At 43.0% G+C, this 25,514-nt stretch overlaps 1 protein-coding gene across 1 annotated transcript in view; it reads left to right on the top strand.

The window, feature by feature from the left end:
• itga8 (integrin, alpha 8) overlaps positions 1-25,514 on the top strand; it is a 71,273-nt gene that overhangs the window by 10,082 nt on the left and 35,677 nt on the right. Inside the window, exons 7-16 of the mRNA XM_061234969.1 lie at positions 2,089-2,214; positions 2,596-2,640; positions 4,574-4,617; positions 6,108-6,164; positions 6,287-6,339; positions 8,224-8,429; positions 11,349-11,540; positions 17,172-17,217; positions 18,720-18,827; positions 25,063-25,124. Of these exons, the coding sequence (XP_061090953.1) occupies positions 2,089-2,214; positions 2,596-2,640; positions 4,574-4,617; positions 6,108-6,164; positions 6,287-6,339; positions 8,224-8,429; positions 11,349-11,540; positions 17,172-17,217; positions 18,720-18,827; positions 25,063-25,124 (939 nt within the window). The remainder of the gene's footprint in view (positions 1-2,088; positions 2,215-2,595; positions 2,641-4,573; positions 4,618-6,107; positions 6,165-6,286; positions 6,340-8,223; positions 8,430-11,348; positions 11,541-17,171; positions 17,218-18,719; positions 18,828-25,062; positions 25,125-25,514) is intronic.

Raw genomic sequence — 25,514 nt, 5'->3', positions numbered from 1 at the left:
TTGGTAGATAGCGATAAAATGTAGACCCCTAACTGATTGAGTCCTCCCTTACCCTGGGCGGCACTATTACAAATTGTATGTTGCCCTATGGCGTCATTGATGGACTTTTGACATTTGCACGGTCCGGATTCGGTCTGAGACCGTGGAGCTCATCTATGCAGCAGTGTGGTGCCATAACCAAATGAGCCACACAGAAACCCCCATGCTTTTGAATACCTGTGCCAGACTGTAAGATGGTGGGATGTTGTTAACTCTGCCAACCCTTTCCGCACACAGTATATGATGCTTTTCCACATATCAAAGCATGATTACTGAAATGGGATGGACACAGAAACTCTTTCTTTTCCCCTTTCCCACAGTTCCTACACATAATAACCTCTGCACAGCATCATGCCAGAAAATTAAATTAAAAGAAACAAGTGAATTGGACGATCCCTTTTTGTGTTGAGGATGGGTAATTGTATCCATCATCCCAAGAAAGCAAGCCTGGAGCATGCAGATCTTAATTGGATTTTGGAAAATGTAATAATCGGGTAATCACATGGTTTACAATCGATCACTGTACGTGACGTTTCGGGAAGCGCTCCAGTCCATCAAGAAAGAGGGTCATATTTATTTATATTTATATTTATTCATCCAACTTTCAAAGTAACAATTTTAATGCAGCCCCTGGAGTTATTGACTAGCTTGTTTTATTTAACATGTGCCTAAACTGGACAGCTTGGCAGCAAGTATAACATATGAGCAGGACTCCTGAGGATTTCAAAAGTAAACCTCACCCATGTTACTCACTGTACATATGGCGTATTACAGGGTCACCTCTGACCCCAGAGCTGAAGCACAGCATGCAAACAACTCTTTGGTTAAACCTCGGTGCGTCTTGTTTCCGTTTGTGAAGCTCTCTCAGTCGTGCGCGTGGAGCGCTCGGAGGAAGCTTTGCACTGTGGCGAGCGGAGGAGGATTTCCTTGTTATGCACCGACAGGATGTGTGTAGCAGATTTCAATCAGAGGCGTAGGTCTCGCAGCTGGACGATTCGCTGCATTAAGGAAGATTGATTCGAGAACCCGGCCCAGAATAGGGACACCAATGTAAATTTAGCCGAGGTTTATTTGACCTTTTGTTCAGCAGAGAAAAAAGACATAGGGTTTCCTTGTCCAGATATGGCGTAAATAAAAAGCTTCAATTCTGCAGTTTTTCTCCCCAGGGAGAGGCTGAACTGTGTTTCAGTGTTTGTTGGTGCGTAGGTTATACATGAATAAGGCACCACGTCAGGGGCCAAAGGAGTGCTTTTGCATTTTAATAATAATTTCAGTTCCTTTCCTGATATTTCTTCCAAATTATGTGTTTTAGGAGTCCATTGAGATACATGAGCTACACTACATTTTAAGTAGTTCACCTTTTTGAATCTTCTATGTGATTGAATATTGAGGGAGACTTGCATGGCCGAGTGAGGTAAACAAAAAACTACTCAAATACATGAATTTAAGGTGGCAGTCTACTTGTCTTAAATAATTGGGTTCCATAGAGTTGAATTCCTTGTCTTTCTCTGTTACTGTGTCTTAAGGCCTTGAACTTATAGATTGTTTATAAATTTTAACATCTGTGTGAGTTTTGGGAAGCTGCTCTCAGCATAAGGTTCTTTTGGTTTCCTGATGATGTGTAAGTGAAGGGGCCAAGCTGTTGGGACCCTCTAATGACACAAGGACTCTCCGGTAGTTGTGGACCCCAGCAGCCTTTGTTAAATGCAGACCTAGGTCAAAAATGTTGTTTTCTACTTTTCTGCGCTCGATTGATCTTGCCTGGTTCAACTGAGCCAAACAATATGACCAGACTTTTTGAGAACCCCCCCCTCATAGGTTTTATAGGTTCCAATACTCCAGACAAGCTCAGTAAAGTGTAGAAAGTATGATTCTGAAACAATTGCATAGGTCCACTACAGATTTGTGAACCCTACCAGCTTTAGTTAAATGAATGACATTACTATAGAGACATGTGCTGGATGTTGTGACTGTACAGCCTGTGAATCCAGAATCGGTGATTTTCTTTTTTTCATTATTTCCAATGGCGCTCCTCACATCGGAATGCAGGTCAGGTGATAACAGCAGGCATTGCCGAAATCATCAACGGCTACTCTCTGAAGGCCATTCTGAGGAAAGTGAGCGGGGAGAAGCAGACGGTCGCCGCACCCGACAGCTATGACGACAGCTACCTTGGTAAGTTGCTCCGTAGGACCTTCCCTCCAGCATCCCAAGGCTGGTCTCCTACAGATCCCTTCTGCACTGCCCATCCGTGAAGCCCATGTGCCTTATAGCATTAAAGCCTGTGGCAGATGTTTTACTGGGCTCTGGTGGCACCCTGTGTTTGGTGGTGTCCCTTCATACCTGATCTTATGTGCCTGCTGGCACCAACCCAGTTTTCAGGATTTCAGGAGTTGGGGTCAGAGCTGAACTCAGCCTTGGCCGTGGGTGGAACCCCACAGAGCCCCTGATTGTGTGTGGGACGAGCAGACCTCTGTCTTCCTGATGAAGTTACCATATGTGTCTCTCCCGACCCACCAGCATATCTGCTCACGACTCGCCCTTTTGTTATTGCAGGTTATTCGGTGGCAGTTGGGGAATTCACAGGGGACTCAGAGCAAGGTGGGTAATGCACTACTACTCTGTAGTGTAGAATCTCTACTCAAACCTCAGTGTTAACTTTAGCCAGAAGAAGAAGAACAGTGTGGGTACCTGTTTAGGAAATGTATCCTTGGGAAAGCCAACATAGAATGAATGTTCTGAGTTCCAAACCACTTCCATTCCTGATGCCATTGTAACTCCCAAGTCCCATGGTAGGAAAGAAGGCCTGTCCTTACTCTAACTTACTGTATGTACAGTAAACCCAGCCAGTTGGAACTTAAAATGAGTTCATAGTTCTAATTTGTCTCTTTCACATCAAAGACGTTGGAGCCTTTTGTGTATATGAAAGGTTATACAAGTTATAAACTATTCATTTTAGTGTGTGTATATAACTGTGATGCATTGTAACAAAATGTTTTCTTGAACTTCCATTTTGGAGAGCATCATTATATAAACTTCATCCTCATATTGAAATGTTGTTGGCAAATGTTGTTGCAGCATTATCACAGTTCATATCAAGTTTATATATGGAAATATATTAGCTGAAAGTAAGGCTAAAAGGAAACTATCAAGTCAAAGTCAGTACTTCAGATCAGGACATAAGACCATGATGACAAATAACATGGTATTCTCTGCAGTGAATTGCACGAGGATGTAAGATGGTTTGGAGGACACACTAGACGATGATTGATTATCGTGGAAACGATATGCACGCAATCCATACGGCCGAGCACATGAAAGCCCGTAATGGAATTAGCCTAGAGAAAGTCGTATAATGGGTTCCCTCAGCAATAATAAGGTTTTTCCTGACTTCAACGCACTTTGAAGTCATCCTAACTTCAGCTGTTTCTGGTCCTTCACAAATCAGAGACTACATCAGGAATCCCATCGATGAATGACTGCTCAGTCACAGCCTAGAGAATCAACAAAAGTTATGGGGAAATATGTTTTTCACCACCGAGCCAAATGATGTAGCGGTTCATTAAATCTGCTCAAATTTTTGTCTGTTTTCTTCAGTGAGGACTTCTGAGGTCACTGCACGTCAAACGCATTTTCACCGGTCATTTAAAAGCTCCTCCGGGTTACACGGCCAATTTGGTTGGTCGGAATCGCCCTGTTTGAACCCCTGAGACCTGCTGGGGGCGTGTTCACCACCACGGGTGGGAACAGCGAGGGGGGATTCACTTCAAACATCCGCACAGAGTCGCCATCCATCAATCAGCCCCGACCCGACACTCGGATGAGCAGCCGTTACAATCAAGCAGGGCAGACCGCAGTGAGGCTGTCTTTCAACTGACAATCTCAGTCTGTCTCTTGTTCCCACAGTTCTTCACTGACATACGTCCATTATCAGGCATTACGGCTCACTACACGACAGAAAGAGCCTCTGGGACTGTTCCCTGACAAAACAGGCCTGCAATTAAAATGACTGTTTTCATTCAGTCCGCATGTTCATTGGCTTGAGAGTTTTCAGAAGTGACAAGTGATAGAGAGTGAACCTCAGTAATGTGCATTGTGCCATATACTATGCAGACACAAAGTCTGGTTCATCAAATAGGCTTGGCGAGTGCAAGCAATCACATTCCCTCGGTTATACCGTCTCATAGAGCCAACAATGTAAAAAATACCAGTGATGTCCAACTCTCTGTAGCAGAGCGCACAAGCTGAAGGAACTGTTGAGCGGGTGCTGTTAGATGTGTTGGATGTCACGCGAAGCTCCCATGAGGGTATAAACACACGTTGGCTTGTCAGTCTGCATACATGTGTTTGAGTGTCTGCAGGGTCCTCCTGGGGCAGAGGAACATGAAACTCTGTGTCTCCTTTAGCTTTCCTGGCTTCAAACAAATATAAATGCCTTGTTTTTATGAAAAACTTGTACTCTCCAGTGTGTAAATGTGTAAAGATAGTGTAAACATTTCAGCTACACTCCTCTTTTTCTTCTCACTTTAAACAGAGCTCATTGCTGGAGTGCCGAGGGGGGCGCATAACTTTGGCTATGTAAGTACCTGTCCATTAGATAGACTGCTTGCTTCAGAGATTTTTTTCATCCCCAGTTCGAACAGTATCAAGTTAAACCTCACAACTCATTCGTAGCCCTTATGACAGCTTACCACTACACAAATATTTATTCTTCAATAAGACACTGTTGGCATTTATCATTCCATCTTGCTGATAGATTGAAATCTCAGTATAAGAGGGAAATGGGTGAATGTAGGAGTGTCAGGGAAAGAGAGGTCCTTATCTTATCGGTGGAGAGGGAGACCCAAGGGTAATGTGGAAAGTTCTCCTTAATTACACAGTTTCCGGCAGCATGTGGGGAGCGTTGACCCCAGGTCTCTGTGCCCCTGCTGGGTGAAGGCCTTCACACAACCACCAGCCTGCGCTGAGCTGATCTCAGACCTGGGGCAGCGAGATCTGCCTGGAGCCACTGTCAGCCTGAGTTAGGCCAACGCTGATGTGTGTGTGTGTGTATGCACGTGTGTGTGTGTGTGTCTGTGCGTGCATGCGTGTGCGGGTGTGTGTGCGTGTGCGTGTATGCGTATGCTTGTGTTTGTGTGTGTTTGTGCATGTGCGTGTGTGTGTGTTGGTGTGTGTTTGTGTGTGTGCATGAGTTTTTGTGCATGCGTGCAAGTGTATGTGTGCATGTGTGTGTGTGCGTGTGTGTGTGTGCACGCACGTGCGTGTGTACATGCGTATGTGTGTACATGCGTGTGTGTGTGTGCGTGTGTGTGGGTGTGTGTGTCCACGTGTGTGTGTGTACATGCGTGTGTGGGTGTGTGTGTGTGTGTGGGTGTGTGTGTGCACGTGTGTGTGTGTGTACATGCGTGTGTGTGGGTGTCTCTGTGCGTGTGTGTGTGTACATGCATGTGTGTGTGTGTGTGTGTGTGTGTGTGGGTGTCTGTGTGCGTGTGTGTGTGTACATGCGTGTGTGGGTGTGGGTGTGTACATGCGTGTGTGGGTGTGGGTGTGTGTGTGTGTGCATGCCTGCCGGGGGGGGGGGGGTTGCATTTCTTCAGTTCTTCAATCTCCATTCAGAAGGGATGGTAGCCTCTGGGTCGCCCCATATGGTTGTTATTTTAGGCATTATGAAGGAATTCCCAGCCCCCCTGACTCCCCCGTGACTGAGAATTGGAGTGTATGGATGGGGTCGGGGGACAGGAGACGGTGGTTGCAAGCTGACAAATCTTGTCTCATTGGTTGTGTTTGCATGTCTGTGTTTACAGACATGCCTTTGTGCAATCATTTCAACTGTATACTCATGTTAAGCTGTGTCAGTTGAGCACAGTATTAGTTTACTGGGAGTAATTAACATCTTTATCCATCTGATCTTTGGTAATATGCGCTGCTTTATGTGTCAGAAATTGGTAAGCTTTGTCCTCCATGTCTGTAAGTATCAGACAGAGAACCCAAACTTTCTAAAATATTGTACTTTTTATTTATTGGTGTATAATGTATAATCCTGCTCAATGTGTTTCATCTCCATGCAGGTTGCTGTTATAAATTCAACTAATTTAACGTTCATTCAGAATTTCACTGGAGAGCAGGTATGATTATTTAAGAGTTTTTGTTTTCAGCTGAAGGCTGTCTTATACTATGAAAGTAAAATGTGACTTTACATTTGTCATCACATAAACTACATTTCACTCTCTGTATCTGTTCTTTTCAGATGGCCTCATATTTCGGCTACACGGTAGCTGTGAGTGATCTGAATGGTGATGGGTAAGTTCAGAAGTTTAGTTTATCATCCTGATGATAAACAAATCCTAATACACCTGCCTGGTAAATTAAAGGTTAAATAAAGGTTAAAAAAACAAAAAACAAATAACAAACATAGTCACTATGACTCCAGACGTTTGAACTGTGTCTCCAAAAGTCAGCAGACATCAGATAATCAACAGTGTTCAACTCTAAAGCCTTGTTACCTACATGGCGGCTGCCAAGGGAAGGAGGAAGGGAGACAGAGGAGGCAGAGAAAGAGACAGAGAGAGGGAGGGTGGGATGGGGGGCATTAGAAGGTTCAAGCCCCTATATTACCAAGACAAAAGTTCCCATACATCACGTTGTGCAACAGCACAGCCTCTTCTGCTCTCTAGCAGAAGATCGCCAATGTATTCTCAAGGCGGGTGGCAGAGACAGAAAAAGACTTGGCTGAGATTCCAGCATAATGCGTCTCTCTCTGTCCCTTAGAGCAATTATGCTGATGCCCGCACTCAATGAAAGGATCGTTCAGCAGTGGCCAAGTATCATGGATCCTTCCATAAAGAAGGCTCCGACACTCTCAGACAGACACATGCATCCTATGTGCTGATTGAGAAAAGGGAGCCCCATTTTAGTTTGGAGACTTTAGCTTTTGTGGCTGGCCTCAGTAATTTCCTCATATTTTGTGAAACCTGACCCTTATCTTGGAACAATTTACTCAATTCACATTTATAGGAAAGGGAGTCCAAAGGGTATCTGGTTCTGTCGCCATTTAATGCTGAGATTTTAGCCCGCTTTTCTTTCTCTCTCCTCTTTAGTCATTGAATTCATTGTGTTCATGTTTGTTTTGTCAAAGGTGTGTTGTTTGAAATCTATTGTTAGAGTGGGAATTAATTTTTTCATTCAGTAATTTTGTTTCGAAATGTAATGTTGGGTCAATGGTGAACAGACAATATTATAAATGAAAGAATACGGGCCTTTGGAAAATATGACTATTGTCACTGCGTCTATTCATTCACAAAGGAAGGCTGTGGCCTCTCATCTTGTGTCATGAACTATAGTGCCCTGAGGTCTCGGAACTGATGCTGGTTGTATTTCTTAACTTTGTTATTGTGCTTTTTTGTGATACAGTGCAGAGATTTTGGAAAGTACAGTTTGTAGTGGTTGTGTCTGTTGGAAATTACATAAAGAATGTTTTGAAGAAATAATTGCAATTATGCCTTTCATGGCAGCATGCTTCTTAAAGAATGTCTAACACGCTCCCCTCGTACAAAGCTTACATTGCAAATAAAATATCAAGAGAACGAATATGGACATTTTCCAAAATGTCCTGGCTTGATATTAATTCTTCAGCAATGTTCTAATTCAGGGGAAAATTGCTACTTTAAGGAATCTTTTTAAGGACATTTTTAAGTCATGCTTAAACTTCTCTACTAGCATGCATATGCGATTTGCCATTTATATGCGTGAAAATGCTGAGGTATACATATCTGAAAATTAAATGGATAAAATAGTTAGGTTTTTTCCAGTTTGAGATTATGGCATCACTCTGAGAAAGTTTTTTTATCCAGCACTTGGCATGTTCTCCTGCATTTGTGCACAACAGATTAAAAAAAAAAAGAAAGATTTATATGCCTGGGGAAGAGAGTTTTGTCTCGAACCTCGTCATCAGCTCATAGACAGCAGTGCATTTAGCCTTGTTTGCTCCACAGCTAGTTATTCGTTTTGTGTGTTAAAAGCCCAATAAATCTAAAACATTTTTTGCACCTAAGTGTTTTCCCAACTTGTCTGTTGTTATTTTGATCACCATTTTGGGAACTCTTGACTTTATTCTGCTTTCTTACACGTCTTTGATTGAAACTGTGTTTTAAGATCAGTCCCTGTGTGCTTCCTTGCATTTCCCAGCCAGGACGACGTGCTTGTGGGTGCCCCTCTGTACATGGACCGGGAGTTTGAGAGCAAGCCCAAGGAGGTGGGCCGGGTCTACTTGTACCTTCAGGAGGACATCCTGACCTTCAGTGACCCCATCATCCTCTCGGGTACAGACATTTTTGGCCGATTTGGGAGTGCAGTTGCCTCTCTTGGGGACGTGAACCAGGACGGCTTTCATGGTAAGGCCCCCCACTTGGTTCTGTTTTGTGCTCTGCCACATTGTAACTTGACTGAGGCTCTGCTGAGCCACAGTGGACACAACGACAACACATTGAAAACTGACCAGGCCACCCTGGCCTTTAAGGGTTGTTGATTCTTTGTTGATTCTTCCCAGATCCACAGGCCACTTCAGAGCAAACACTTGGGCAGGCATTTTCAACAGGAAAGATACAGAAAGGCTGAACTTTGTCCCTGTCCTTGTTTGGTTGAAATGTTTTGTTTTTGGAACACAGGAAGTCCTATTTTATGAGCGAATAGTCAAAGTCAAAGGCAGTTTCTTCAGTCAGGATGTGCAGTATTAGACTGTGTGAACTAACCCTGTACTTCCGTTGAGATAACAAATTATCTAAGGGATCCTGGTCTAGCTTTGTGCTCTGTAATCTTTGCTTTATAGATATTTCTGAATGTATGAATGAATCTTCTCCTGAGTTTATTCAAGCATTGATTTCTTCCATTGATTTAATAATTTGGCTTTCTGAAACCCAATGCCTGGTTGTGTGGCAAATTTGTAACATACACAGATACGAGAAAAAACATTATGTTGCATTACTGGCAGCTAATTTAGTGCAATCAGCAATCAATAAATCAACATCAGTCAAGACAATGAGGCACTGAGTGGCTGGATATAGAAAGCATTGAGTGGTTGTTCCCATGGGGCAGTCTGACCGCTGATGGAGAGGGAAACATTTAAAAGAAAGAGCTGACTCACTCATTAAGGAGCCACGCCCATCATTAAAACAATGTGAAGGGTGTAAATTTGGTTCCTCACGTCACATTTTGTTTCCTTCCTACTCCTAATTTGCGGTGTCAAAAGCAGCGTGGAGATGCTTTTGTGTGCTTAGCAGCACCTCTTCCTGGAGATCATTTTGGGGGAAGCAGGTGTGGAAGTGTCCCAGCCAAAGCAAATCACTCAGTTTTGATGGGAAGGAGTGGGATACACATTTCATGGTGATCCTTTGCTGGACCTTTAACCAAATTTACAAGTATCAGTTATATATGGGGAAGAATGTATCATTAATCAACCAAATTTACAAGTATCAGTTATATATGGGAAGGATATATCATTAATCAACCAAATTTACAAGTATCAGTTATATATGGGGAAGAATATATCATTAATCAACCAAATTTACAAGTATCAGTTATATATGGGTAAGAATATACCATTAATCTGTTTTCTATTCCCATATTATTTTCTGCAGTATGTGATCCCAGGGAAAAACATAGATGAACAGCAGGATGAAAGTCAGTTTTAATGAAGCTCTTTTGTCTCTGAATTCTCCTAATAAAGACCTACGCCTTGTAGGCATAGTGGGTGGTGTGGTCATGTCCTCTGTCATAAGAAGGGCTGATTTGAGCAAGTCAAATTCATATAAATTCTCCTGAGACATTAAGCTCAGACAGTTCACATCAATCAATATTTGTCAGACCCATACAAGCCTTTAAAATCTGTTTTGCGAGCAACTTCACACTCCGTTGGCAAGAGGATCATTTGTTCAGACACTCCTTGGTGTGTCGTTGATAATTATTGGCCTGTTTTCCAAGAAGACGTCATTCACATCTTAGCGAGAATTCAAGTCCTAACAAGCCTCCTACCTTGCTTCACTGGCTTGAATGGATTCTAGCTTGTAGGATTGTTACATTTCCTGTTTCCTCAAGGATATATTTACATTTAAATATTTTCCATTGTGTTAAGTTCAGAGGACAATATGATTCAGGATGTGTAGATTTCAACTGAGCAATTCCTAATGTGTGGAGTTAAATGGCATTCTTTGACTTCTGTGAGCCAGTCAAAAGACTATGCTCTCCATGAAACAGCTTCTAATTGGTGGAAATCAGTGAGTCACTGTAAATGTGTAATGAAGCCTCACTCTTCCATTTTTAGTCTCAGCTTTACTATGTGTACGTTTTTAGGAACTCCCAGACCAACACTTTACCTAAAATAATTCTGGAAGTGTAGGAAACTGCTTCCACACCAACCAGCTGTTAATGCTGGTATCTGGCCCTGTTCCCACGTGCCATGCATACAACCTCCCATTTCCACGGAAATGATCTCACCAAACACCCAACATCAAACACTGAAACGTTACTCGCCTTCTCCTCACCAAGCTAAATTTGGTGTCAGGGCAACTTATAAAAATGGTAATAACAGAGTAAATATCAATTTTACAGCTCGAGAGAGGAAGTGGTCGCTTTTATAGAGCAGTGATTTTTATCACAGACCTTATATAGAAGTGACCTATAGAGAAGTTAAGACTTACTGTATGTTACTGAATCACAAACCTGGTTCATAGAGAAGTCTCATACAGTCTCTCTAACAAAGCATTCTGCATTGTTAACATTCATAAACATTTGCAGGTTTCTAAGAAAGGAATGTGTGCACATGTCAGCTTGAGCTATCAAGATTGAGGCTGCCCAACAAGGAGGGAGGTTTGGCAGTGCTGTAGTCCCCATCACTCTGATAAAGGAACAGCAGAATGCCCAGCTGCCAATTTATCCAAACCTGAGGATGCTCCCTTTTTGTGATTCTGTAAAACTATCACTGTGGTGTCTTTTCGAACTCTGTTGTGGTGGTCCATGCAGTGGGTAGACATTTCTCTTTATAGTTTTAAGCTCCAGACCTGCTCCCTGTGTGAGAGGGTATAACAGCAGGCTTGATTAATTGAGCGGTAACCTTAATGAACTCATTTAAATCTGTCATAAGACCTCAGCTTAGCAGCATTCCTCTGAAGAAACAGGCTGCAAGAAATGATATCTGCACCATGTGTAGACCTTGCTGTTGATTCAAGGTTAATTGCTTGGCAGTGCTGTGTTTTGGTAGCCTGTTTTGGCTGGCGCTTAAGGAGCTGACGGATTCCTCTTTATTTTCTCGTTCGCAGATATCGCGGTGGGGGCACCGTTCGCAGGTGAGGAACGGAGGGGCCGGGTCTTCATCTACAACGGACAGAGCAGCGGGCTGAGGCCCCAGGCCTCCCAGGTGCTGGAGGGGATCTGGGCTTCGCAGTCCATGCCAGCAGGGTTCGGCTTCACCCTGAGGGGGGACTCTGACTTGGACAAGAACGAATATCCAGGTGAGCGGAAAATTCCATCCCCTCTCCTCTGGCCTGTCTGCAAAAGGCATTACGCACCCGGACGGACGCGGGCTGAGGGACGGGTGTGGGTGGAGCTGCAACCGGTAGCGCGATGTGAATCACCGTCTCTTTAAAAAGCAGGGCCTACTGCCAAAAACTGTTTTCTCTTTGAAATAAATTTTATATCGTCTGTCACTTTTTTCATTTGAAAAAGAGCTGTGCCAAAGGTGTGGTTTTCATTTACTCGCCCAACACAGCGTCTTCAAAAGAGCAGAAGATACATCTTTCAGTGCGTTGTGAGGCCTTGCTGCACGGGGGGAAGACAGAGTCATGTGTTAAGTGTTACTTTTTAAATCGAAGGCGGTCCGGCCCCCATGACGACAGGAGATATTTTGAGCAGAAAGCTTAAAAAAGCATTCTCTAGAAAGCTGCCATAAACCCCTTGTCTGAAGTATCTTTTATTCTGCCCCCACCCCCACTTGTATGAAGTCTGGATTCATAGTTGGATTTGGGGCGCAAAAAGACCCCTGCGGGTCTCCGTGTCAAGAATGTATGGATCGGGCCGCTGTCTTGTCTCGCGGTCCGATGCAGGTTCCTGTCGCCTCATATATTTACAGAGAACATCTTCACTGGTCCATCCGAGGAGGAGTTCCTGTGGGAACCTAAATTGCCTTTCCATACACACCTTCAATTCACCATCTTCTGGAGGAAGCGGCTGCATCTCTCACAGGAGTTTGTGAGAGCCGTGCATGTCATTACTAAATCTTAGCCTGCTCTTAAAGTGGTTCACTGAAAGCATTAAACGCAGAACGGTGCAGTGGGAGAGATTGAGTGAGTATCTCTTCCTCAGCAATGCAATACTAAAAGGAGAGATTGATGTGTCAGGGCAACATTCCATGTTGGTTATTGTGCAATCCATCTCCGGCCTGGTCAAAATCTCTTTATTTCTGAAAAATGGTTATTCACAGTTGACACGGTAGCTCTTTTTATTATGTTGTTGTTTATGTCTTATTGTTCAATTATTGAACTGAGAAATTAAAAGGTGCCACGCAGATTCACAAGCAGTGGCGTACAAAGATGTAGTTTAGCAATGGTCTACAATGTCTAGGTTTTCACATTTTTCCCCCTTAAACTATGAGCTGAACGTATAAATATCAGATGGTCTAGAGTGGAATGATGTGGTGTTTTGTTATGTTTACATGCTATTGTGAGTGGCTGGTTTTTTAATGATCATAAACTTTTTTTTATGTTTCTCTTTAGTGCATTTTGTAGTGTACCTTCATGAGACGTGTCATATAGCAAAATAAACATAAAGCAATTACCACTATGAAGGCATTTGCACAAATATAAGCCATTATATATACACATGGACACATACATAATCGATAGGATTGTTTAATTAATAAAAATATGCATTTGAAAGATAATTAACAGAAAAGTGGTCAGGAAATCAGCCCTTTTTATAAGATTATTTTTGCTACAACTTGGAGAGCTTTGAAAGTAAGTTTTAATTTAGTCTGTGTCAGAACATTCTGGACTGAATGCACATTCATTTGTTATCCCCTACTAATAACAGAGCCCCTCAGATCTTTAATTTGGCAAACAGGAAATGGAGGTCTTTATAAATACCACCCGCCCCCGCATGACGTTCACACATGCCTGTCATTGCGCCAGACTCCGTTCAGGCCTAGATCGTTACTCCGATGCAGATTAGAAGTTGCCACTTTATAACCCCCCATTTTATGTGCGCTTTGGTGTGTTATTAAAACGAGACCCACGACATACATAGTGGCAGGGCAATGAAAAATCCATCATATGCTACAAATGAGGAAGTACGGCCCTCTGGGTTTGTTCAAGAGGTTAAACTGAAGCTCACGGGTGGCACTGTAATCAAGAGCCTTGCTGCAGGTCGAGATGTCGAACTAAGAAAAATGCAAAATTGCTTTCATTTCATTTGCCACAATCAATCCAGTAAAGAAACAGATTTCAAAGGCAGAAACGTCTTTGATCGCTTTTACGAGCTAGCTGCGATGTGAAAAGAGAAGCTAGCCGTCTCTCCAAAATGTAATAGGTTGCCATAGATGCCATATGGTAGACATGTATTAGTGATTGGGTTATTTCCGTACTATACATACTATAAGCTACAAACTTTTTTTTCTCTTTACAAAGACCAGATGGACATACTTTTGCAGTTCAATGCGGCTATTCCAACTCATTAAATTTCCGCTCTTTTGTCGCTGAGTAGGTACCCTTGCACCCTTCCACATTCACACATGCAGCTACCCCCGACGTTTAGACAGCATGTTTCAGCTATCTCTGCCCTTGGCAATGTCTACTGTGAACAGGACAGCTGGAAAACCTGTTCCCGGCTGGGATAATAGCCCATCTCTCCCAGGATCAGCTACCACATGTGCATAGTGCCTGGAGGCCTGCAGTGGCTGTGCCCGGTGCCTAGCCTCTTGACCCCCCCTTTCATAACACTGCCATAGTCCCCACCCCAACCCGCGTGTATCTTCCAATCATGTCCTCTCCATCGGCCCTGTGGTTGCAGAGACAATCAGTTCTTATTTCATCAGGAGGATTTCCTATTGTATATGCATGCTACAAGTATACTCCCTGAAGCAACATTTTTCCCTGCTCTAAAAGGCTTTCCCTGCTTTAAAATCCATCTTGCCAGCTTGACCAGCTTGAAAACCATGTCCAGCTGGGAGCTGGTCTGAACCGGTCAACCAGCTTCCAGCTCTTTCAAACCCTAGCTTGAGCAGTTTTTTTCAGCAGGGCTACACTGAATACACTCACATAGTTCACACAGTGATGGACTTCTTGCTTCACAAATTGCCCCTGCCTCAGGTGAGGTCGAAACCTTCGCAGTTAGCAGCATGCTACAGGTACATCCCAGTAGTATAGTATTCCAAGAGCAGGGGCAAACATTACTATCCTGACAGTCTGGACAACAGAACTCTAGCATCTTAACTAACTGCATGTCATGTGACATGTGGCTCTCATGCCCTTGTCCAGTATAAAGGTGAGGGGGAACTGGCCGGAGGGCTGTGATTATGTGGTGGGTTAAGGTCAAGGGGTCAGGGCACAAGGGTCACGGCCACTTTAATTGCAATCAGGTACCAAAGGGTTGAATCTTGCCAATTGAAATTTGGGCTTTTCCAGCAATGGGGGAATGAACTTCCCATGGTGGTTAAGACAGCAGAATCTTTTGCAGTCTTCTGAACACCTACTCCCATCATCATTGCCATCCCCACGCTCTGCCATTCTCCCCTTTGAATTAACCATGGCATTTTCCCCAAAAAATAATTTTATACTTTTTCTTATATTTTTATACTTCTTATATATATATATATGTATATATGTTCTTCTTCTTAGTGCTTTTTATGGATGCAATCTATACATATTCCGATTTTCACTGCGAAAAGTGACTGTCTTAGCAAGCATTTTAGTCTTGTAATAAGATTAAGATTGTTCACTTCCAGTAGTGCTTTCATGATATTTCATGTATACTGACTGGTCTGGGAATGTTGTTAGCCAGTCCTGCCGTTATTGCTCATATAAGTCAGGTGACCTTATATTTCTTCTACTTAAAATAATAATAAGTCAGAAATCTAAGTAATACACTCTGGATTGTAAGACACACTGGATGTCTGTTAAATTAATCGAATGTAATGTCATGCAAATTAATTTGTCAGTGATACTAAATTCCATTCCACTGCTAAACAGGGAGCAGAGAGGATCATGGTTTAGTTTGGCTCACTGTGTAGGTGAACTAATGGGAAGCCTGCTCCACTATGGGGAACCTAGAATAACAGCCCACATTATCCTGTCAGGGCTAGTGCTTGGACCATTGGCTTTGTGTAGCAGCCATTCTATTGTACACGTGGTCGATTTGATTGTCATTCTATTGTTTGACCCAAAGGTGCACTCACCTTGGATCAACCTAGGTGTCAGTCATTGCTTTTAAACAGCTCAACAAATTGGCATCAGGATTGCAAAATTGCAGAGGTGTCTGTTAGGAGTAATACTTTTTTATTTCTTTGGAAAGGGGAAAAGCTGGACAGATAAATGCCAGAGGAATGAGAGCAAAAATGCTTTGTTTAAGACCTAGGTCAAATTGCATTCCCCCGGGCCCCAAGAGTGAACGTGGTAAAAGGATTTGCTTGTGGAATACACCTTTACCAAATTACTTTAACAGGCCTGTTTATTAAAGGCAAAAATTGTGGAGCCACTGCTCTCTCTTTTGCGTCTCTCTCCTTCTCTCCCTTTTCAGCTGCTCCTCCACCTCCCAAAAACAAAACCACCAAAAATGCAAAGGTCTTACTTAGCTGCAGGGCCCTTGTTATAGTATGTGCCCAGAGGGATTTCTCCAAAATGTTTAATGTTTTAGTCTCACTATAACACATTTTCATGCCAGATGCAACTGATTCACACAGATGGAGTATCCAGATGTTGGGTTCTTCGATTAAATTAGCCCATATAAGCACCATTTTAGAGTGACGTGAAATCCTGGAACAGGCCGGGCCATCTTCGATTGGTGGTATAGAAAATGTGTGTTTTCATTTTTAGACAAGAAGAAGAGTAGTAATGATGTCTGTGTTCTCTGTCAGAGAAGCTTATGTTCTCTGACAGATGCTTTGCTGGACCAGCTACAGTCACCTAACTGATTTTGACCCTAAGCTTGGTTTTCATATAATTCCACTCTAAACAGCCATTGGCCGAATTCAGATTTTAGCATTCGTTTGCCATAGAGTAATCGACTAGGCTGGCGGTTGTTTGTTGGCTTGTTAGCACCAGTGTTCTTAACATGTGCTTGTGTAATTTATTGCTTTATATTCCATATAAATACAGGCTTGGCCTGTACAGTATGGTTGTATTGTGACCACAATCCCACAAATTCATGATTCATTCAAGCAAGGATATAAATTTATAGAAATTGCTTAATTGTTTTGGGGAACTTAAAATTTGAAAAAGATGTTTAGTCATACAAATAAACCCATGCAAACAGTTCATGTTCATATAAAGCTTAGCACTCTCTGGTCCAAAATGTAGATGCTTGGATATGAGTATGAATGATTGTGAATATGGCATAAACAATGCAGATATTTTCATGTCTAACTAACTGTTTAACTTTATTAACCAATTCCATTCACAAAATAGCAGACAAGTTCCCACTTATTTGGGATATTCAAAATATCAAGTATCACTATACTATAGTATGAATGATTATTGATTGTTAACCAAACTCCAACATGACTGAAGTAATGTTTTACTTCTGAAAATGAAAACGTTTGGGTCAGAAAGAAGAATATGAACTGCTATGAACTGCTATGGGTCAGTTATAAAGGGGGAAAGAGGGCTATTTGAGAATAGGCTATTCCAAGCCCCACTCTGAATAAACAGAGTGTTATTTATAACACTGGCCCTGGTGCCATTTGCGTTTATGCAAAAATCACAAAAACGTGAGAGGTCTGCGTTTGATGAAGATTGGTGGAGACCCCGAAATTATTCCCAGCTGTGCAGTGCTTTGAAGCTGATGCGATGTCGTCCTCCTCTCTCTCTCTCTCGCCCTCTCTCCCTCTCCCCCTCTCTCCCTACTGCCCCACCCCCTGTTCTATCCCACTGCAGATCTAATCGTAGGCGCTTTCGGAGTGGGGAAAGCAGTGGTTTACAGGTAGGATGGCTTGATAAAATCGGATTGCCAAAGCGTGGGTTGTCCTGATTTTAGTTTTCACATTAAGATTGGTAACCATTTTAGACTGAATAAACTAAGTGAGGTCAGTTTAGTGTTTAATCAACTCCTTTCATTGATAAATTGTGTGCTGAGCAGCAGTGAAAACCAACAGGCCATGTGTCTCCAGGACCAAGGTCCTGGCCTGTTCAATTCAATTCAATTCTTTCTACAAAGCATATGACCAAAATATTACAGGCAACACTGGGAAAGGATTACATTATTTAATATTTTATTCGTAAAGTGTTGCATATGAAATGATGAAATGACACTGTTTTTATTGTACGTCATTAATTGTATTAAAACTGCGTTTCTTCAAATGGTAAATTCACCTCAAGCCTCTACCGCCAGCCCAGGCCCCACTTGAGTTTTTCAATCTTGAAGAGATTCACAGTTACTCATTTTTGTTTGTATATGAAACAACTACTATGACTCGCAGTATACAAAGTCTGCAGTTTGATTGCATTCTATATGCCCTTGGCTACGTGTGTATAATTGTGTTGCTTGTTTGTCGGTAATATCTCAACATTGATCACAAGTAGTGTAAATAGGTCAATGCTAAAGGGGTAATTTATAGGCCGAATCCAAATGAAGTAGCCTGAATCCAAATGTATTTCAGCCCAGATCAGTACTGCTTTGGTCAATTGTGTGAAAGGCCTAGGAGGGCTGACCCAGACAGATGCCCTCTGCTGTACAATACACCCTGTCTGTGTGAAGCTGTGCTTGGATCATTTTAAATCTGAATATCTGAAAGTCATTAAGTTGTGCTGTTTTTGACAATAAAATGTCATGCGTCATAGACAAATGCCAAAGTTTGGAATAAGCATGCGTGTTTCTATCAGTGTATATTATGGGATCACTGACAATTAAACAATCCATGGGAAAGTGTCTGGTTGTACCAGATATGCAGAAATCACAAAGCTGTGGAGAGAACATGCTTGTTTATGCATCGTACTTCTGTGTACTTTCCCCATGACTACATTTGCTAGCAGTTTTTAAACTATCACAGTGAGTACTCTAGTTGCTAGCATTGTAGTGCATGTAATATACAGTCGGAAGATGAACTAGTGATCAAGCTCACGTTTCTGTAGTCCACAAAGTACACAGAGTGAAGATACTGAAAACTTTCTTGTACCTGCACCAAGGAAGTGATTGAATCCACCAGACTAATCAGATAGCTGAGAAGCCAACTGTCCAATTACTTTGGTCTCCTGAAATGGAGTGACTAGGTATAAAAAGAGAAGCAATTCCTGTATGGATCGGCAATATGGATGTAAATAGCCTCAAATCTGCACACATAACTTTAACTGCACTTTAACCTCCTATTAATTGTTTCATTTTAAATCCAACGTACTGGAGTACAGAGCCAGAAGAAGTGAAATTGTGCCTCTGTGCAAAAATGCGTACGGACTGCACTGTAAATCTCCCCGTTATCCGTCCCGCAGGGCTCGGCCAGTGATAACGTTGGAGGCCCGCTTGCACCTCACTCCCAGGATCCTCAACCCCGAAAACAAGAGCTGCCTGCTGCCTGGGTCGGACACCATGGTGACCTGGTGAGTGAATGATGGGGTGGGTGAGGCCCATAGACCCCACTCCTACACCCCCCGCCAGCTTCACCTTCACATCTGAGACATGACCCTGGCCTGTCAGCCCTCCGGCGTGACCGATTGGTTCACACTTTCCCCAAATTCGCCCAGGCCAGAGAGCAGCCAGTATATCTCCCGGACCTACACGCAGACATGACGGGTTGAAGGACATTATCAAGGCTGCCTTGTTTAAATGCCGAATGTGCAGATGTCTTGCTTTCCTGCACTGCAAGGCAAGGCAGTCTTAACAAGCAATTTAGTCTTGTAATAAGACTTAAGGTCTTATTTTATTCACTCAAGAAGAAAATAGTAGCTTGTTTCAAGTTATGTTTTGCTTGACAAGTGAAATTTTCTTACCCCTTTGGCAAGTCTTGAAATAAGTAAAACTGTCTCACCTCATGGAAATATTTGTGTCTTATTTAGCATAAAAGCCTAAAAGACAAGATTTTCTTGTATGTGGGGGGAAAAGGCTCCAGAAAGCTTTCATTAGAACACATCTGCACTTTGGGAGTGTACATCTGGCTTATAAATCATCTGCAAATGGAAGGTATTTTGTTAATATTGCTGCATTTTTGGGGGGAAATCTCTTAAGGTTGCCTTTGATAATTCAGCATTTAAGAGTCTCTCACTGCACACACACACACACACACACAATCATAGTGCATGGGGGGCTAGCACCATGGCGATACCCTGCATTTCTGCTGCTTAAGACCATCTGCTGGGCTGGTGCACAGATTCCTCATCTTAGAGAGTGTTCAACAGCTGGAATGTGTGCATGTGTGTGTGATTGGGTGTGTGTGTGTGTATGTGCGTGTGTTTGTGAGAGTACATATGCATATGTCTGTGTGTTGGGGCTTGTGTGATGGTGGAGTTCAAATCAGCTGAGACATATACTTTGCATGTCTGCATGCATGTGTGTGCCTACAGTATATCTACTTTGTGTTTGTTATAATTTGTTTGCCAGTTTAAGTATGTCTGTGTGCCTTTGGTGTGCATTTGTGTGTATGCGTGAGTGTGAGGCTGTGTGCAAGTGTATGTCAGGAGTGTATTTAAGTGCTTGAATGTGTGAATGTGTGAGTGCATGTCTGTGTGTATACTTGACTGCACTGTGTGGCTGTGTGTAATGCATGAGTGTGTGTGTGTCTGTGTGTGCATTTGCGAGAAGATGTGTCTATGTGTGAGTGTATGTGTGTGTTTGCTAGGACATGTGTGTATGCACACGTATTCAAACGGATGAGTATGTGTATAGGTGTTTCTGTATGTATGTGTGTATATGTGCACATATGGTGAAAGTGTAGCATGATGGTTAGGGAACTGGATTTGCAACTGCAAGGTTTGCAGGAGGCAAGCCTCTACCATTGTACCTCTGGGCAAGGTACTTAACCTGAATTACTTCAGCAAAATATTCAGCTGCACGAATAGGCTGCATGTGAAGAACCTAAGCTGTCTCTCTGGAAAAGAGTGTCTGGTAAATGGCTAAAATGTAAAAATGTGTGTGTTTATGAGAGTGAGTGATGGTGGAGGACAGACTAAAGCTCCAGATCAACTCAGAGATCCAGTTTGGCTGCAGTTTTCCATGTGGGTTTTATAACAGCTCTGCTGAAGGGGGCTGAGCTCTATTAAACACAACCGCTTTACTGTGTGCTTTTGTCAGGAGAGCAGTGAAAGACTGCCCTGGTGTAAAATCCAGCTATGTCCAGCTTGAACCTACCAGCTGTTTCAAAATGTAGCTTGAGCTGATCAAACCGTGCTGAGCATGGAGCTGGTCTGAACTTGTCAACCAGCTACCGGCTGTTTCAAAACCTAGCTTGAGCTGTTTTGTTCAGCAGGGTGGCCTTCTGGTCTTCATCTGGCCAGTTGGTCTGGTCACAGAATGGTCTGCAGACTGCCAAGTGACACACTCCATGGACATAGATGCGGTTGCCTCCATAACAGACTTGAATAGTACTCTTCTCACCCCCCAACCCCACCCCCCCCCAAGCAGTGTAATTTGTGGCTTTGGGGTTTTAAACTTGGATTGTTCGATTAGGAGAAGTGTGGTTGTCTGGGTCAACCAGTGTAGGACTGTGCTCAGTGAACCCCACAGGATTGGCATGGGGGTAAAGAGTGGGCTTTTTGGGCAAACTGTCAAAAAATGACAAGTCTGTAAGACTATGAAAACAAAGGTCCTGCACATTAAAATAAACTTGAAAAGTGAACCGAGCTTAGCAGTTGCATCATCCTGAATGTTTTATCTGTTTAAAAGCGTTTGCTTTGTGTGTGATGTACAATGACGTGATTCAATCATGCCAAGTGTCTGTATCCGGGCGGTCAGAGTTATGCATTTAGACCACAAATTAATGGAGCCAGTTATCATGGGGCGGTCTCATCAGTGTAGAACTACTGACCGCCTTTCTGTAAATTCCAGCTATGCCAGTTGTTCAGCTTGAAATTTGAGCTGGTGGGTATGAGCTGGTCAACCAGCTAGAGCTGGTAGCTTGCCTGAGCAGTTTTCATCAGTTACCAGCAGTTTCAAAGCATAGCTGGGAGCTGGGAGCTGGTCTGAACTGGTGAACCTACTAAACCAAGCTTCAGCTGTTTTTTCAACATGACGTACCTTCGCCACCTTGTTTGTCTAAGCAGCGAAATGGGTACATTATGGCCGGTTCTCGGGAGAGGCTAAAATGGCTGCCACTAACAGCCCCCTAAGCGCATCCCAGAAGTATGTTTTAATTGTACATGCCAAACGGGGCTGTCCTTGAGGACTGTGGGTCTGCCCCGGGGCTAGGATCAGGCTTAATTGCGCAAGAAGTAGGGAATTGCTAAAAAGGACATTATTGCAAATCCATTTCCTCTGGCATTTGACTCCATAACAACAAGACATTAGTGTGAATTAAATATGCATAATCACACCTGGAGGGGTCAGCAGAAGTTGACTTGTCATTGAACACTTTTCACGAGTGTGGTCCACTGTGATAGTGGAATACTCTGAGGAAAATGAATGTCTGCTTGAATGTCTGCAGCCATGTTAGGCCATGTTATATTGTGTCACAGACCTAACATGGCTGCAAAAACCAAGAAATCGTGACAGGTTTTGTAGTCTTGTATAAAGACTTATTTCTGTTACTTTTTTGCTCATTTAATACAAAGATTGCCAACCAGGTGAGGCAGTTAACTCATTTCAAGATTTGCCAGTGGGGTAAGACAATGTCACTTGACAAGCAAAATGTAACTTAAAACGTCATTTAAAACGTAAAAGGTAATATCTTCTACTTGAGAGAAAAAAGAGACAAAAACTTGATAAGACCGCATTTTTGCAGTGTGTATGTAATGTCGCATGTAATGTAGTCATCACAACTAAAAATTCAGATCATCACACCAATAGGTGACATGTACCACCAAGCCAGAGCTGAGCCAGTTGTCTATGAATTTAACGAGCTGTGATTAAACGATTAACATACAGTATATTTAGCTGATTAAAAAAATTAGAACAGATCGTGCCTAAGAGCAGGATGGGATGTGCTTTTCCACAAAGGCCACTGTTATTAAATTCCGCGAAATTAATCACGCAGGTCCTCGACATAGGAGTCCATTTCCTGTGCTGTGCTGATGTTGCAGGCGATAGGAGAGGGGTACCAGTCTCGAGACTGTTTGTGTATAGAGACCTCCCCCTAGCCCAACAGCCCAATCCCGCTGGAGGAAATGCTTCACCTCATGGTCTCCAGTGGCCCTTTTTTTGGCAGGAAGTCGTTTTGGGCAGAGCTGCACTCGAATTGCAGTTAAACCGCCCTGGAATCCATTAACGAGCAATTACCAGAAAAAGTTTGTAAATTATTTTATTAAATATTCATGCCTGAGGTTTCTCCCTCTGCATTCTACATCATTTAGCCTCAAGAATAGCATATTATACGCTTTGTTGTGATGGATGTGTTTTCAATTAATTTTTTCCCTGTGGTGTGATTAGCAGTTAAAGAGCTAACCTAGTTTGGTGTTTGCATGTGTTTGGTGCCCCTGGCATTTGTGGGAGACAGGTGAAATGTACTTGTAAAGGTATTTTGTATTTTTCAGGTTTTAGAATGAAGGTATAAAGTGTGTTGTGGAGCTTTAAATCAAATGTAAGTTTTATGGGACAAGACTATCAAAGCCTGTCCATTTGAAAATGAACCTGAGGTAGGCTCCCAGTTTATGTATTTAGAAGTACTTGTTATACGTGCATTAATGTGCCATGCCATTCAAATCAGACTCTGCCAGTGCTAGAGTCCCATGGGTTGGTGGTTAAATCGCCCATGAAGCGTGGGTTTCGGATGACCCATCCTGCATTGCGAAATAGTGACCGCTCTGGTTAGTTTGTGTCCACAGTTTGTGTCAGTGTGTCCACAGCCTGCTTGTGCCAGGACATTCAGTAACTGCAGCAGCCCGGCTGGTGTTCTACAGAATGGAAAGAATCAGTGGCCCGTGTAAGAGGAAGCACATAGTGTGGCCCTTCTAAACTGCCAGAGGATGCTGCAGAGGTTCAATAAACCTGCAGTTACAACCTGGTATTTCGGATTTGGGAGAAACACATAAGGAAATGAAGAAATAAAATGAATTGTTGATAAAATGCCTTTTCAGACAAGCGACTGGCTATCCACTTGATTGACTGCATGTTTACTTTCCCCAGTGATAATACCTGCCTGTATCGGCATTTCAGTGGCATATTTACTTCCCATAGTGGTTGAGATTGCAGATCACCGCAGACGCACATATACTACCTTTAGACTGCATCTTGGCTCCTCTTCCATCCCCATCCATTAGCACTTCTATCTTTCAATAAATTATTATGGTATTTTTAGGCTTTCCTGGTTTTTATGGCATGCTGTGTATGCTATATGTGCGTATTCAAGAATTAGACCTTGGTTCTTTGTTCATAGTTAGCTTGCATTGGGAATATTGTTAGCCAAGCGTATTCCTATTGCTCATATTACTCCGGCGAATGCACTTAATGTATGTTCTCTTTCAATAAGAGCATACAGTAAATGAATGTTTTGTAATGTAATTGTATCCATACACCCAGTAATATAGTGGGCGGATTTGTAAGGGATTCATGTTCTCCTGGGTGATATAGTCTCATACAATCACCTCAGATGCCTTCTGAAGGCTGAAGGCCTTTCGAGGACAGTGTTAACCTGTGAGAGCAGCACGGTAGGAGGTGGGTTTGTCACGGTGAGCAATTGACAGGTCGCGAGCTGACTCCTCACCCTCTGCCCCGCCCCTTCCTTTGCACTGTCACTCAAGTGGCTCCCACCGCTGTTCTTTGCTAACCGGACCCACCTGTTCCCAGTCCCAGGAGCCCACTGGGCCCAGCACACAGTCACTGGGAGTAACGTGCCACACGTGTCCTCCCTCGGACCATCATAAATCAGCCTCCACACCAACAACCGGGCCCCGTCTTAGCCGGTGGGGGGCCACAAGCCGATTCCCCGCGTTGGTCACGCGTTTCCAAGCTGTCACTGATAGCGGCAGGTCATCTTACCTGGGGTGGTTTGCTTTAGTTCCAGAGGTAAACTCTTGTGAACGCTTTCATGAATGACGGCAAATCAGTCTATTGAATTTTGTCTGAAATAGTGTTGCTCAAAGGCATCATTGTCGAGCAGAAGGCATAACATGTGTGAGGCAGCTGATTTAACTTGAAAGGAAGATAAACCGATTTATCAGAGAGGAAATCAAGATGGAATTATGTTTAAAATGTACATGTTTGAAATATCTCAGAATTTTGTTTATGTATTGAAACTACATGATAAATATGTATAAAATATACAAATATACCAAGTATAGCTATTTTCGTACATACCTGAGATGTTTCTATGAAAGAACCATTAATGATAATTATAAACTGATTCAATGGTGGATTGACCTTGGACTCTCTAATCAATAGGATTAGTACTAGCACTATTTCCCATACTTAGCATTTACACATTTATGCAGTATTGACATTAGCAGTGATCATATCAGTATTCATCATACAGGTTTGTCTATGTGCATGCCTGCTGTATCGTACACAGAGAGGTCATCTACATTAGTTTAATTTTACTTCCATTGAAGGCAAGAGTTATGAGTTGATTAAGTGCTTGTTGATACATTTTTCACAGTGCGGGAAAGAAGCCCCCGGCTCCCATGCAAAGAACATGCGAATGTGTTTTTAAAGCGGCCCCTCTCGGCCCCTCTCCCCTCTGTTGCCCTGCAGCTTGACGGCGGAGGTCTGCGCTAAGGCGTCGGGCATCGGAGCCGGAGTTCCAGATGAAGTGGGTGAGCAGCTGCTCTTCATTTGCCCGTTGTGGGAGAACGGGGCCTTCTCCTTAAATGGAGACGGTGTATCTGCGTAGGGAGGGCCTGCGTTAATTACGGTCAGAGGGCGAAGGTGCCAGAGGCAGGTAAATCACACAGCCAATGAAAATGTCTGCCGGGCTCATTTGTGAAGTTACGGTGCCTAATGAAACGGCGGGGATAATTCCAGAAACGGTTCCCTCCGTGAGCCGCGAGGGGGTGGAGTGCTGAGGATCCGTGCCAGAATGCTGGAATGATTGTGTATTTTAGGTCTCTCAGATGAACTTCTGTTTTCTCTGCAGCGTTCATCAATGTGCCTATTGTGCAGATACATTGTTTCCAGAAGCCGTTACCATGAACCTAAATTGTGTG

Source organism: Conger conger, chromosome 1, assembly GCF_963514075.1.
Source record: "Conger conger chromosome 1, fConCon1.1, whole genome shotgun sequence".
NCBI classification, from domain to species: domain Eukaryota; kingdom Metazoa; phylum Chordata; class Actinopteri; order Anguilliformes; family Congridae; genus Conger; species Conger conger.
This window is presented reverse-complemented; position numbering and strand designations above follow the sequence as displayed.